Source organism: Pelodiscus sinensis, chromosome 5 (genome assembly GCF_052426305.1).
Source record: "Pelodiscus sinensis isolate ZL-2025 chromosome 5, ASM5242630v1, whole genome shotgun sequence".
NCBI lineage: Eukaryota > Metazoa > Chordata > Testudines > Trionychidae > Pelodiscus > Pelodiscus sinensis.
The window spans coordinates 96,732,539-96,745,911 of record NC_143056.1 but is presented as its reverse complement, the minus strand read 5'-3'; the positions used below and the strand labels follow the sequence as shown (position 1 = coordinate 96,745,911).

The 13,373-nt window shown below is 44.1% G+C and overlaps 1 protein-coding gene across 3 annotated transcripts in view; it reads left to right on the top strand.

Annotated features, from left to right (window-relative positions):
• The window catches only part of MPPED2 (metallophosphoesterase domain containing 2), a 191,460-nt gene that overhangs the window by 106,887 nt on the left and 71,200 nt on the right, over nt 1–13,373 (top strand). For all 3 annotated transcript variants that reach the window (XM_006119865.5, XM_006119864.5, XM_006119866.5), the window contains one exon: nt 7,746–7,971. In XM_006119865.5, coding sequence (XP_006119927.1) covers nt 7,746–7,971 — 226 coding nt within the window. The remainder of the gene's footprint in view (nt 1–7,745; nt 7,972–13,373) is intronic.

Genomic DNA, 13,373 nt, shown 5'->3' with positions numbered 1-13,373 from the left:
TGCTCCACAGAGTTCTGCTCTCAGGAGACGCCGCAGCCGAAGGAGGGGAGCGTGGTGCCAGCGATCCACACCAGCACCTCCTCCCAGCCGGGTGGCTGTACTGCTCCCAGCTCTGCTGCTCGCTGCATCTCCTATCCAGGCTCATGGAGCCCTGCTGGTGGCAGAGCTGGGGCTGGGATAGCCACAAGGCTGGGAGGAGCCACCAGCTGAGGACGCTGAGAGCAGTGGAACCACATTCCTTTCCTTTGGCCACAGCGTCTCCTGCAGGCGGAGCCCTGCAGAGCAGCAGATACCAACGTCTGCCTGTGGATAGACATTTGTATCCGTGCAGGACTCTACATGCCCCTCCAGGAAGGGGTCAGCGAGCCCCTGGATCCCATTCTCACAGAGACTATGCCCCCCCCAAAAGGCCCCACTCCACCACACACAAAGGGCCATGCTGGCTGTTTCTGAGAATGGGGCAGCAGCGTGGGGCCGGAGCAGTCAGGGAGCCTGCCAAGTACTGACTGCGATCAACTGGAGGTTGCCTAGGATTGACAAAGTCAATCACAATCGACCGGACTATTCAGGATCAAGCCCTTTGCTCATGTATATCGTTCAGTATAAATAGTGATTCAGTTGCAGTTGGCTGCATTTGGCATGACTCCAAAGTGAACTCTCCAAGCTTGGGATGTGAGGCTCAATAAAAATTTGTCTTGAAGTAAGAGGTACAGTTTGTCATTGGGCATGAGCTCAGTAGTATGCTAATTCTGAAGTATCTTATTAAACTAAATGGGAAAATGTAAAACGTGGATTGTGGCATTTATCTGGATTGTGGCTGGAATTTTTCTCCACTGAAGTTGGCAAATGTTGATAGTTGGCAAAATCTGATTTTAATATTTCCAGCCAGCTTCTCTTAAGAATTTCCCCAAATCTAACTTTATGGGAATGGATAGTTTTGACAGTTGTGTCAAATTTCATGTCAGTGGCGTTCTTTATGTTTTCTCTGAGAAAAGAAAGTTATCCCAGGAGTCACAGATAGCAGGAATTGTAGGAACCTGTTATTCCTAGTTTTAAAACAAAATGAATTGCAGAGCAGCATATGATGGAGAAGAAAAGGGAAATGAGGGAATGAGGCATAAATTGCAGAGAAGTGACAAATGCCCAGAAGAATCTCCCCTAGCTTTTTAGTCTAATGCAGCACCAAGTAGTTATTACGATGCATAAACTGCATTTTGTTCAGACATTAGGAATCTACAAAGATGCCTAGTGTTTCTGGGGGCAGGGGTATAGCTTTTATTTTTCTACCGCGAATTAGCTAATTTTAATTAGGAAATCATAGAATACTAGGACTGGAAGGGATCTCGAGAGGTCATCGAGTCCAGTCCCCTGCCCTAATGGCAGGACCCAGTACTGTCTAGACCAGTTGTCCCCAACCTTTAGAGGCTGCCGGGCACCAGGGGGCGTGGCCGTTCGCCTGCCGGGTGCCAGAGGGCGGGGACACATGCACGCCCCGGGGGCGGGGCCCCCCCCATAGCCACGTGCTCGGGGGCGGGGCCCCCCCATAGCCGCGTGCTCAGAGCCACGCTCCCAGGGCCAGCACCCCCCTGCAAGCGCCGCGTGCCCGGGGCCGGCGCCCTCCCCCAAGCGCCGCGCGCCTGGGACCGGCGCCCCCCCCCCTGCAAGCGCCGCGCGCCCGGGGCCGGTGCCCTCCCCCCAAGCGCTGCGCGGCCGGGGCGCGAGCGGCCAATTCACGGCACTCCTGGGGCCGGTGTCTGGCTCTGGCTCCATGCATGCACCACGGGCACCGTGTTGGGGACCACTGCTCTAGACCTTTAATCATACTTGTTGCTCTTTTCTGGACCTTCTCCAATTTCTCCTCATCTTTCCTAAAATATGGCGCCCAGAACTGGACACCACACTCCAACTGAGGCCTAACTAGTGCAGAGTAGAGCAGAAGAATGACTTCTCGTGTCTTGCTCACAACACATCTGTTAATTCATCCTAGAATCATGTTTGCTTTTTTTGCAACACTGTCAACACTGTTGACTCGTATTTAGCTTGTGGTCCACTATAACCCCTAGATTCCTTTCTGCCATACTCCTTCCTAGACAGTTGCTTCCCATTCTATATGTGTGAAACTGATTGTTCCTTTAAGTGGAGTACTTTGCATTTGTCCTTAATAAACTTCATCCTGTTTACCTGAGACCATTTCTCTAATTTGTCCAGATCATTTTGAATTATAACCCTATTCTCCAAAGTAGTTGCAACCCCTCCCAGCTTGGTATCATCTGCAAACTTAATAAGCACACTTTCTATGCCGATATCTAAATAGTTGATGAAGGTATTCAACAGAAACGGTCCCAAAACAGACCCCTGCGGAACCCCACTTGTTATACCTTTCCAGCAGGATTGTGAATGGTTATCCAGCTAGTTATGTACCCACATTATAGTAGCCCCATCTAAGTTGTATTTGTCTGGTTTATTGATAAGAATATCATGCGAGACCGTATCAAATGCCTTACTAAAGTCTAGTAATGTTCACATAGTGCTGAACTCCCATTTCCTTGCCATAAATATGGAAAGAGAGAATTCTCACTTTCCCCATAAGCCCCAGTGGGGTAAAGTTAGTCTGACTGTCACAAACAATTATCTATTTATCAAAATAAAAATGAAACTCCGGTCATCTGAAGAAGTGGGCTGTGCCCACAAAAGCTCATGATGCCATCTATGGGTATGTCTACACTACAGCACTGATTCGAACTAACTTAATTCGAATTAGTTAATTCGAACTAAGCTAATTCAAATTAGTGCATCTAGACCTAAAAACTAGTTCGAATTAGCATTTTGCTAATTCGAACTAGCATGTCCACATTGAGTAGACCCTGAACCGAGGTTAAGGCTGGCCGGAAGCAGTGCCAGCACGGCATCAGATTAGGACTTAGAGCGTGGAGCTGCTGTTTCAGGCTAGCCAAGAGCTGTGCTTATAGGGACCTGACCCCCACCCCGGACAGACAGTTCTCAGGGGTTCCCTGCTTGCAAAGCAGTCCTGGCTTGGAGTGCCCTGAGTGCCCACACTCGGCACATCACAGCACTCGGCTGCCATACGGGGGGAGGGGGTCAATTGGGGGGCTGCAGGAGAGCTTCCACCCCGAGGAGCCCGCAGAGACACCCCAGTCCTCCCTATCGGGGGCTCGTACCCCATTCCTCCCTCACCTCCTTCAACTTACCCCTCCCTAGCCCCCCTTCCTGATGTACAAAATAAAGGACACGTGTGTTCAAAAATAGAAACTCTCTTTATTGAACAAAACTTGGGGAGACTGGGAAAAGGAGGTGGGAGAGGGGAAGAGAGAGGGTGGGAGAGGGGAGGGCAACTAAAATGATCAGGGGTTTGGAACAGGTCCCATATAAAGAGAGGCTAAAGAGACTGGGACTTTTCAGCTTAGAAAAGAGGAGACTGAGGGGGATATGATAGAGGTCTATAAAAGCATGAGTGGTGTGGAGAGGGTGCATAAAGAAAAGTTCTTCATTATTTCCCATAATAGAAGGACTAGAGGACACCAAATGAAATGAATGGGTAGCAGGCTTCAAACTAATAACAGAAAGTTCTTCTTCACAAAGCAAATAGTCAACCTGTGGAACTTCTTGCTGCAGGAGGCTGTGACGGCTAGAACTATAACAGAGTTTAAAGAGAAGTTAGATAAAGTGATGGAGGTTGGGTCCATGGAGTGGTATTACCCAGGGGGTAGAAATGGTATCCCTGGCCTCTGTTAGTGGAAGGCTGGAGATGGATGGCACGAGACAAATGGCTTGGTCATTGTTTCGGTCCATCCCCTCCATGGTTCCTAGTGTTGGCCACTGTCGGCAGACAGGCTTCTGGGCTAGATGGACCTTTGGTCTGACCCAGTACGGCCATTGTAAGCTCAGGGCTCAGGGTCGGGGGTCTCAGTGGACCACCCTGATTTTCATGCAAACCTGCTCCTGGGTGGCCAGGCTGGCAGCTATCCTGCCCTAGACAGCCACTTTCCTGTGCGGACGTCGTGGATGAGGTCCACGATCTCCGCACTAGACCAGGTGGGTGCCCGCCTCTTGCGGACCCGGGCAGGCTCCCGGGAGCCGCCAGCCTGGTCCCGGGAAGAGGCGGAGGGCTTGGTGGCAGCGGGTAGCTGGTTCATGCTGTGCCAGGTGCAGGGTATGCTGGCTGGGTGCTGGCAGGCTTGCACCTGGCACGGGCACCGTAGCCAGCCCGTGCCCCTTTAAGGGCTCTGGGGCCGGGAGGGGGGCAGACGAGTTTCCCTGGTGTTGCCCAGAGTGGCCACCAGGGAAAGCTGGGGAGGGCTAGCCTCCCACTAGTTTGAATTAAGTGGCTACACAGCCCTTAATTCGAACTGCCTAATTCGAACTAGGCGTTAGTCCTCGTAGAATGAGGTTTACCTAGTTCGAATTAAGCGCTCCGCTAGTTCGAGTTAAGTTCGAACTAGCGGTTTGTATGTGTAGCGCCTATCAAAGTTAATTCGAACTTCGTCTCTTAGTTCGAATTAACTGTGTAGTGTAGACATACCCCATATGTTTTGTTAGTCTTTAAAGTGCTACCAGACCATTTGTTGTTTTTTCTGTAAGAGACTAACTCGGCTACCCGCTGAAGCGTCTGTTTATCAGGTAAGCTTTTTTATTTTATTTGCAAACCTAATTTTTAAATAGGAAATTTGTATGTGTTTATGGGGATAGTGCTGGCAAGAATACAGAGAGCCCAGTCTTGTATTCCTTCAGTGGGGCTACGTCTATACTTCGCTGTTTTGTGCAAGAAATATGCAAATGAGACCAAGCATGGAATATCGCCACACCTCATTTGCATAATTTATGAGCGGCCGCTTTTTGTGCAAAAACTCCATCTTGCACAAGAGCCGTTCTTCCACTTTTTTTCAGGAAGAACGGCTCTTGTGCAAAAAGTGGCCACTCATTAATTATGCAAATGAGGTGTGGCGATATTCCATGCTTCGCCTCATTTGCATATTTCTTGCGCAAAACAGTGCAGTATAGATGTAGCCTGGGTGTTTTAGTAGTAAAGAGACTAAAGAATTGGGGCTGGGATGTCCTCAGTACTCATAAGTACAAAATATTAGTATTTCTGTCACAGTTTGTACAACCAAGCAGGGCCAAGAACGGTAAGAAGAGGTGACTACCTAGTGGTCTAGCTAATCCACGGAATTTGTAAATAAACCATCACTTTTGTGAATTACATTCCTTTATTAAATAATCATTGGGAACATGCACTAAGCTGAATGAGTTTGCGTATGAGAAGAAAGATGGTCTTGTGGTTAAGGCTCTGCTCAGAGGCCAAGTCCCAGCTCTGACACAGACTTTTCTGTGTGATTTTTGGCAAGTTGCTTTGGAACAGATTTTTTAAAAGAACTCATCTTTTGTTAAGGTACAGAAATAAAGGGACTTGATTTTCAACATATTTTAGGAGGGCTGGAGTTTTTTTGTTTTGTTTTTTTTTCCCCAAAAAATCTGGCACCAGTTCGAGGTCCCATGCCCTTGAAAATTCTGTCCCTATGGGCCAGTCCCATTGATGTCAGTGAGCTTTGGATTAAGCCCTTAGGAAATACTATTATCCACATATTACAGATCTGAACTGAGGCACAGAGAACCTTTCTTCCTCCATTTCTCTGCTTGCCCATTTGACTTGTAAGCCATACAGAATGGGAAGTGACTGTCTAGGAAGGAATACCGCAGAAATCTATTTAGAGGTCCTAGTGGACAAGAAGCTAAATATGAGTCAACAGTGTGACACTGTTGCAAAAAAAGCAAATGTGATTCTGGGATACATTAACAGGAGTGTTGTGAGCAAGACACAAGAAGTCATTCTTCTTCTGTACTCTGTGCTGATTATCCCTAAGTTGGAATATTGTTTCCAGTTCTGGGCACCACATTTCAGGAAAGATGTGGAGAAATTGGACAGGGTCCAGAGAAAAGCAACAAAAATGATTAAAAGTCTAGAGAATGTGACCTATGAGGAAAGATCTAAAAGAATCGGATTTGTTTAGTTTGGAAAAGAGAAGACTAAGAGGGGACATGATAGCGGTTTTCAGGTATCTGAAAGGGTGTTGCAAGGAGAAGGGAGAAAAATTGTTCTTCCTGGCCTCTGGTGATAGGAGAAGAAGCAATGGGCTTAAAATTGCAGCAAGGGAGATTTAGGTTGGACTAGAGATGAGAAGGACTAGTCAACTATCCGATACGCAAATGCTTATTGGATAGTTGACAGGATAGTAAACTAGTCGCTTCCTCCCCTGCCCCTTTCTGCCTCTATCAGAAAGAGGTAGCGGGGGGATGGGGAGAATGAAGGGGATACTTTAAAGAGGCAGTGCCGCTCGAAGCCTGGATCCAGATCCCAGGCTCCACAGGGTGCTGCTGCTTTGAAACACCACGTGCAGCCTGGGGCCAGCTGGGGTGTGCCCACGCTGCACGCATTGCATGGAGTCTGGGATCAACAGATGACTCACCCGCTGACGCCAGGCTCCATGCAGCACTACCACTTTGACATAGCATGGGGAGCTCGGCATTAGGCTCCATGTGGCATTTCAAAGCAGCAGCACCGGTGTTTTCACCTTTGAAGTGTAGCAACTATTCGATTTGCCAATTAGTCGATATTTAACATCCTTAGGTTGGACATTAGGAAAAACTTCCTACCTGTCAGGGTGGTTAAACACTGGAATAAATTGCCTAGGGTGGTTGTGGAATCTCCATCACTAGAAATATTTAAGAGCAAGTTAGACAGACACTTGTTAGGGATGATCTAGATCAATGTTTCTTAAACTTTTTGAGACCATGGAACACCAAACAATAATATTTTTTTATGGGGAACACCTGTGAAAATTTTCTTTAACAAAAAATTGTCAGACAAAAAAAAGACAAAAACAAAGAAGAAGTTGCAGCACACCTGTGAGTTGTTCACGGAACACCAGTGTTCCGTGGAACATAGTTTAAGAAACACTGATCTAGATGATGCTTCGTCCTGCTGTGAGAACTGGAGACTGGACTTGATGACCTCTCAAGGTCCTTTCTAGTTCTAGTGTTCTATGATAAGCCCTTAGGGGTAATATCTGTCTCTTATACAGCATCTACCTCAGGATAGAGACCCAGTCTCAATTAGGCACTAATAAAACACAGTAATATTAATATTAATTAATAATAAGAGTTCATCGTAGGTGTGCTCGCACTTTGTAGAATAAGGCAGAGTGTGGGAATAAAATTGTGTAATGGGTACTTTTGCATCCTTAAATTCATGTAAAACATAGCTTTAATAAATACTTATACCTAATAAATACACACTGAACACCTTTTTTCTTTGAGTGCTTTACAAACATTCATTATGCCTCACTGTATACTAAACTGGGATTGAAGACTGCTGACTTCCAGCCAGTCCCATGTACTAACACACAGTATGTCCAATCTTCAGCAGTGGTATCTCCAAGCAGTGGAGCTGAGCTGATTTACACCAGCTGAGGATCTGGCTACATGCCTGCCAGCTTGTTTTGTTTCATTTTGCCTTTGGTTTTGCCTTTTCTTTGTGTGACATTACTTTACATTTTAACAAAATTTCTTTGAAATTAAAAGCAGCAGCATTAATAACGTTCGCTACCCACGGAGAAACACATGGATCCTGTGTATTTCATTCTGTCCATGTTAGCTGTCTACTAATTTTGCCAGCTTTTGCTGGTGTGGAAAGCAAATGTGCTAATTAAGTGCTCTTTTTGTTATTTCAGGAAGCCTGCCATATGAATATAAAATAGTGATTGCTGGGAATCATGAACTGACATTTGATAAGGAATTCATGGCAGACCTTGTTAAACAGGATTACTACCGCTTTCCCTCTGTGTCCAAATTGAAACCAGAGGACTTTGACAATGTTCAGTCACTCCTGACAAACAGTATTTACTTGCAAGATTCGGAGGTAACGGTTAAAGGATTCCGAATATACGGTGCCCCATGGTAAGTCTCCATTTACATTTTTTTGGGCTTATTTGTTTTTTCAGCCACAGCAAGAGAGACTGCCACTGAAAATACGAGTCCTGCTTTATTGCACTGCTGTGCAGAACCATACTAAAGCTTTGAGTAAACTGTGAATTGTGAGCAGCTATGAAAACACAGACGGTATTGTTTCAGTTGTGGTGGTAAAGATTTTATGGCTCAAGATTAACATAATTCATTTGTTTGTGTGAATGAGACAGTAAGTAGAGCAAGAAAAGAAGAGCTGTGATCTATATCCATTCTTCTTGTTGTTTGATTAGTGGAAATTTTTGGACAAATTCTGCTCTCTTCTGTATCCATGCAGTTCCAGTGTATTCAGGGAGCTGGAGCCTGAATCTCCACTGCTTTGTGTGTTGTGTGGTCATTTATACCTGTAAAAACATAGCTCAGTTTGGTACTGTTTCACTCCCACAATGTATAAAGCAGTTGATCTCTAATTTCTTATCTTGCTGCCGAGGAATTCTGCAAATTTGTCTGTTCTCTTTTATTCTCAAAGTTTTGATAATTAGACTTTAGCCTAATTTTGACTGCCATTAGTGTGAGAAATCATAATTGAGTCCGTGCTGAACAAATTCAGGAAGAAGCTAACTATAACTGTCTACAGTTCTGAGCTGAAGATACCTTACATTAAATTTTTAAAATGCCACCTTCTTTATCTTACTGCTAGTTTTGCAATGTGTTATCATGTCATCTTGTCTGGCTGTTTAAATGTAGGATCCTGGTACTATTTAAATTCAGTTAGCACAGTAAGGAAAACTGAGATGCCTATTTCACAAATTGACTCTCAGTGATATTAAATATGTAGGAATTATACTACTAACATATATGGTGTTTTAACTAATTACATACTAGTGTGCATCGACTAGCATGGGCTTAATAATAAGTCTTTCATGTAGCTCAGTGATACCAGTTTCACTTTAAATGAGAAACTTTTTTTGCACCAAAAACGAGTCTGCAATATGTATATTTCTACAATCACTTCTTACGTACATTTGAGAAGATCTCTCCTAGTCTCACCTGCATGATGCTGCTTAGCAGTTTACAGGCAGCGTACTTGCTCAGTTACTCTCAAGGTGGTGAAGTTCCTGATAATGTACCTTGTATGGTCCACAGGAAGCAGTGGGAAGGCAACCCAGGTGTGAAGGGAGAACTTATACACTTATTCTTTGGCCAGTGGGCCTGACTTACATTACAAAAACCAGTAGTTTAAAAGTCAGAGGCTTTAGCTTCTAGTTTAAATCAACTTGACACTATCTATCTTTTTTCTTTTTTTTTTCTTTTTCTTTTTAAAGAACTTAGATTCACCATGTCTGCTAATTGGTAGAGATGGTCTTAATTCGGGCAACGAACTCTTAAAGACGTTTTAGAGTCTTTTTTTTTCTTTTAAGCATATGTGGTTCACGGAAGAAGACATGGGCACATAAAGGCCTTGGTAATGTAATATAGATTGGAGGTTGTTGCTGGAAGGCTTAAAGCTCTGTGAGCTCTCTGGAATGTTAGCTTCTAAAATTATGATGGTGAAAAGATTCCTCATCCAGCAAACTCTAAAGAGAACATTTGCAATTTGCAGAAAACTTCTGACGTTTGCAGACATCTTTTCATCTTAGTATAGATGGATATTTTAATTTAACTAGAATAAGATTATTGCCACTGGAGAGACCAGAGAGGAAAATGTAGACTTACAGGCTATGAGGAATGACTTCTTGTAGGAAATGTAACTTGGTGTTTTACAATAGAGGACATTTTATGATACATCCCCAGCACAAGTAAATAGATATACTGATTTTTTTTGTTCCCTGAACCTATAATGTTGACCTGTGGCCAACCACATCTAGAAGTCTTTACGTTTTGCATTTCATATGTGTGAAGATAGGAGGTTTATTATGAAATACTAAGGGACAAGTGATCAAAGAAAAAAGGATCTCCTAACCAGAAGCTATGAATGGTATTCATAACTTTCCCCATGCAGCACAAGCTATTGGACATTTACTGTTTGTTTCATAATGACCTGACTCCTTAATACGCTAACCTTAGGTACAAAATGCCTGGATGGCAATGGATACATTTCCCAGATGTAGTTTTGGAAAGTTTAATTCCATCCATGTCTCTCTAATCCAGTGGTGGACAACCTGTGGCCCATTAGGGTTCTATGAGTGACCCACAAGACATGTTTACTGTTCCCCATGAATAGGGTTGCCAGATTCTGCTGGTTTCCATCCATGTAGATTTTTCCCCTACCAATATTACTAAAGTGACACGCATATAAAATAAGGGCACATGAAATGAGGCGTATGCACTCAGACCTATGCACTCCCTCTGCAGCCAGTAAAAGCACTGCTGTGGTCCATTTGGCGCACTCTGCAAATTCTAGGTATGCAAGCAGAATTAGCAACACTGCTCTATCCCAGGAGACTGTCTTGGTTATGATAATCTTGTGGCCCACTGAGCGAGAGGGCCACTCATGTGGCCCGCTCACTAGCCCATTGTTTCTTTAATCTCTTTTGAACAAAGTTTATAATTTGTGTTACACAGTGATTAATTATGGTAAATATGTGTTTAGGGCAAGTGGGAATGGGGAAATTGAGATGAGACAACTATTTTAAATTCATGTAGCTCTTTAGAGCGTGTGCTTTGTTTGGAGGATTCTGGCAGCTGATGCTGAAATGGCAGCTTTCATCCCCTTCTCTTATGTCAGCTACTGGGAAAGTGTGAAATCCAATTAGATGTCTGCATTTTGTGTGGCTCCTTCAGAGGAGGAAAACGTTGGATACGATGCAGGAACAGTCAGCTGTTCAAAATTGCACAGAGAGGAGTGATGTGGAAAGACTTTTAGCTTTTGTGCTTTTCTGGTATACATTTCCCCCCATCCTCCACACTTACCCTGAGCTACTATCATCGATTTTCAAATACAGATTATCCCAAAAGGAGGAAAACTTGGGGGAAGGGAGGAGGGTTTATACATCTGTTTACCCCAATTAGGGTTTTTATCTACATGTATAAAAATACACACACATACTATTCTGTCTCAGAGATGGAACACGAGTGCATTAAACGAAAAGACACTCCAAGCCTAAATTGAGCTAAACTGGCAAGTTCGATTTATATGCATTTTGGATGATATATCCACAGGGAAAAATCCATGTTTGCTGATACAGCTAGTGGTTTTAATTTAAGCAGAGGGATCAAACTACGAATAACATCTGCAATTCTGAGGGTTTCAGCCTGTCAGAGGGTATCTAAGAAGTAATTGCTATCAGACTGGGAACACGGGCTATAACTCATCTATTTATAAAATGTAAATTGCCAACTCAATGTAGCTATGGGAAAGGAATATCAGTCCATATTCATTACATGTTATTACTCATCGTACATCTGAAAGCTTTCTAAAGACCTATGAGAATTGAAGTAGTGCCTCCTATCTCACAATTTAGTAGAATTTGTATGTAGAAAATAACTTACAACACACAGGAGCATTCATGTGTATTTGCAATTGGTGAGTGCAGTGGAGCATATCAACAGTATCTGAGGTGCAGAAAATTTGAATTTAGCTTGATGGGTCTGGGTGTATTAAATGGCATTAGCCACAAAGATATTGAAAGTGGCATGCCAGCCCCTGGAAAGTGGCTGAGCAAGAGTGGTATGAGTTGCTTGTTGAAGTCCCTGCTTTCAGAGGCTGGGGAATGTAACTTCCATTTTCACACTGACTAGCAGATTGGTTGAAATAACATGGGTGAATATTTTCCATTTGGTCTATAGATAACAATCTACTTTTACAATCTGTGCCCTCCTCTCACTTCTGTCTTTGCCCTTTGGACAAATTAAGATAATGAAGAAATATCTGATTCGTGTAGCTCCTTATGCAGGCAAAACTCCGAAGGAGTTCAACAGGAATATTAACTGTTTCAGGAGTATGAGTTTAGGCCTTAAAAGCTAGCCAATACAAAGTAAATATAATAATAAGAATATAACCATCAGATCTGGTTATCATATGGATGGTCAACTCTTCAATCTCCAACATCTCCAAATAAAATCTAAAAGAACTGGCATCACTGATTCAGTATGCAGATGACTCTGTCATTCTCCCCCACACAGAGGCTAACTGCAAAGTACCCTAAACTGTCACAGGCTAGGTCTCTCTCAACCTGCTAATCCTCCCCTGCACAAACTACACTTCATACTCCACAAATCACAATCAATGGTGAACCCCAGGAATATGTAGACCATTTTCCATACTTTGGAAGTCACCTCTCCCGACCAGCCAGCATAGACACACAAATCGAATGCAGGATCTATGTGCCAGCACATCCTTTGGAAGACTACTCAAATGACCCTTCAGTATGAGGGATCTACAGATGGGCACCAAGATCTTGGTTCACCAGATTCTCCTGGTTTCCATCCATGTAGTTTTTTTCCCTACTGGTATTATCAGCATTGCACGTATGTAAAATAAGGGCACATGAAATGAGACGTATGTTGTCTGCATGCAACACTGACCCTCAGACCTGTGCACTCCCTTTGCAGCCAGTCAAAGCGCTGCTATGGTCCATTTGTCATCCCCACCCTTCTCTATGGGTGTGAGACCTGGGTAACTTACAGAAGGCATCTCAAGCAGCTGGAGTGGTTCCAACTGCACTGCCTCAGGAGAATTCTTAGGATCAGCTGGGAAGACCGACACACTAACATCAGCATTCTTGCTGCAGCCAACATCAAACACCAACTACACTGGGCTGGATACTGTGTACATAAGCCTGACGCTCACCTCCCAAAGCAAGTGCTTGTCTCTCTTAAGTTCTATTTCACTGGGAGGGTGGTGAAGCACTGGAATGGAGTTACCTAAGGAGGTGGTGGAATCTCCATCCCTAGAGGTTTTTAAGTCTTGGCTTGACAAAGCCCTGGCTGGGTTGATTTAGTTGGGATTGGTTCTGCCTTGGGCAGGGGGCTGGACTGGATGACCTCCTGAGGTCTCTTCCTATGGTTCTATGATTCTAAGTCAGGGAAGAAGGACTCAGGAAGGGCAGTTGAAGCAGTTCAAAGACATACGCACCTTAAAAAGAGAGGCATTGGTATGGAACAGAACACACCATACGCAGAGCAACAGCTCACTTTGAGGAGAACAGATGTACTCATGATACAGAGAAGCAACAAAAGAGGGAAGAAAGGGAATAACTCTCCAAGCAACATCTGTGTCTCTTTCAAGATCTCACCTGTTCCTTCTGTGGGAGAATCTGCAGGGCACAAATTGGGTTCGTCAGCCACTTCAAAACTCCCCAGTGAACCTCCGTGGCAGACATTGAAGGACAGCTGAGGAAGAGGCAATAAATTAATAAGTCAATCTCTTTGAATACCATTATTGATATTTAATT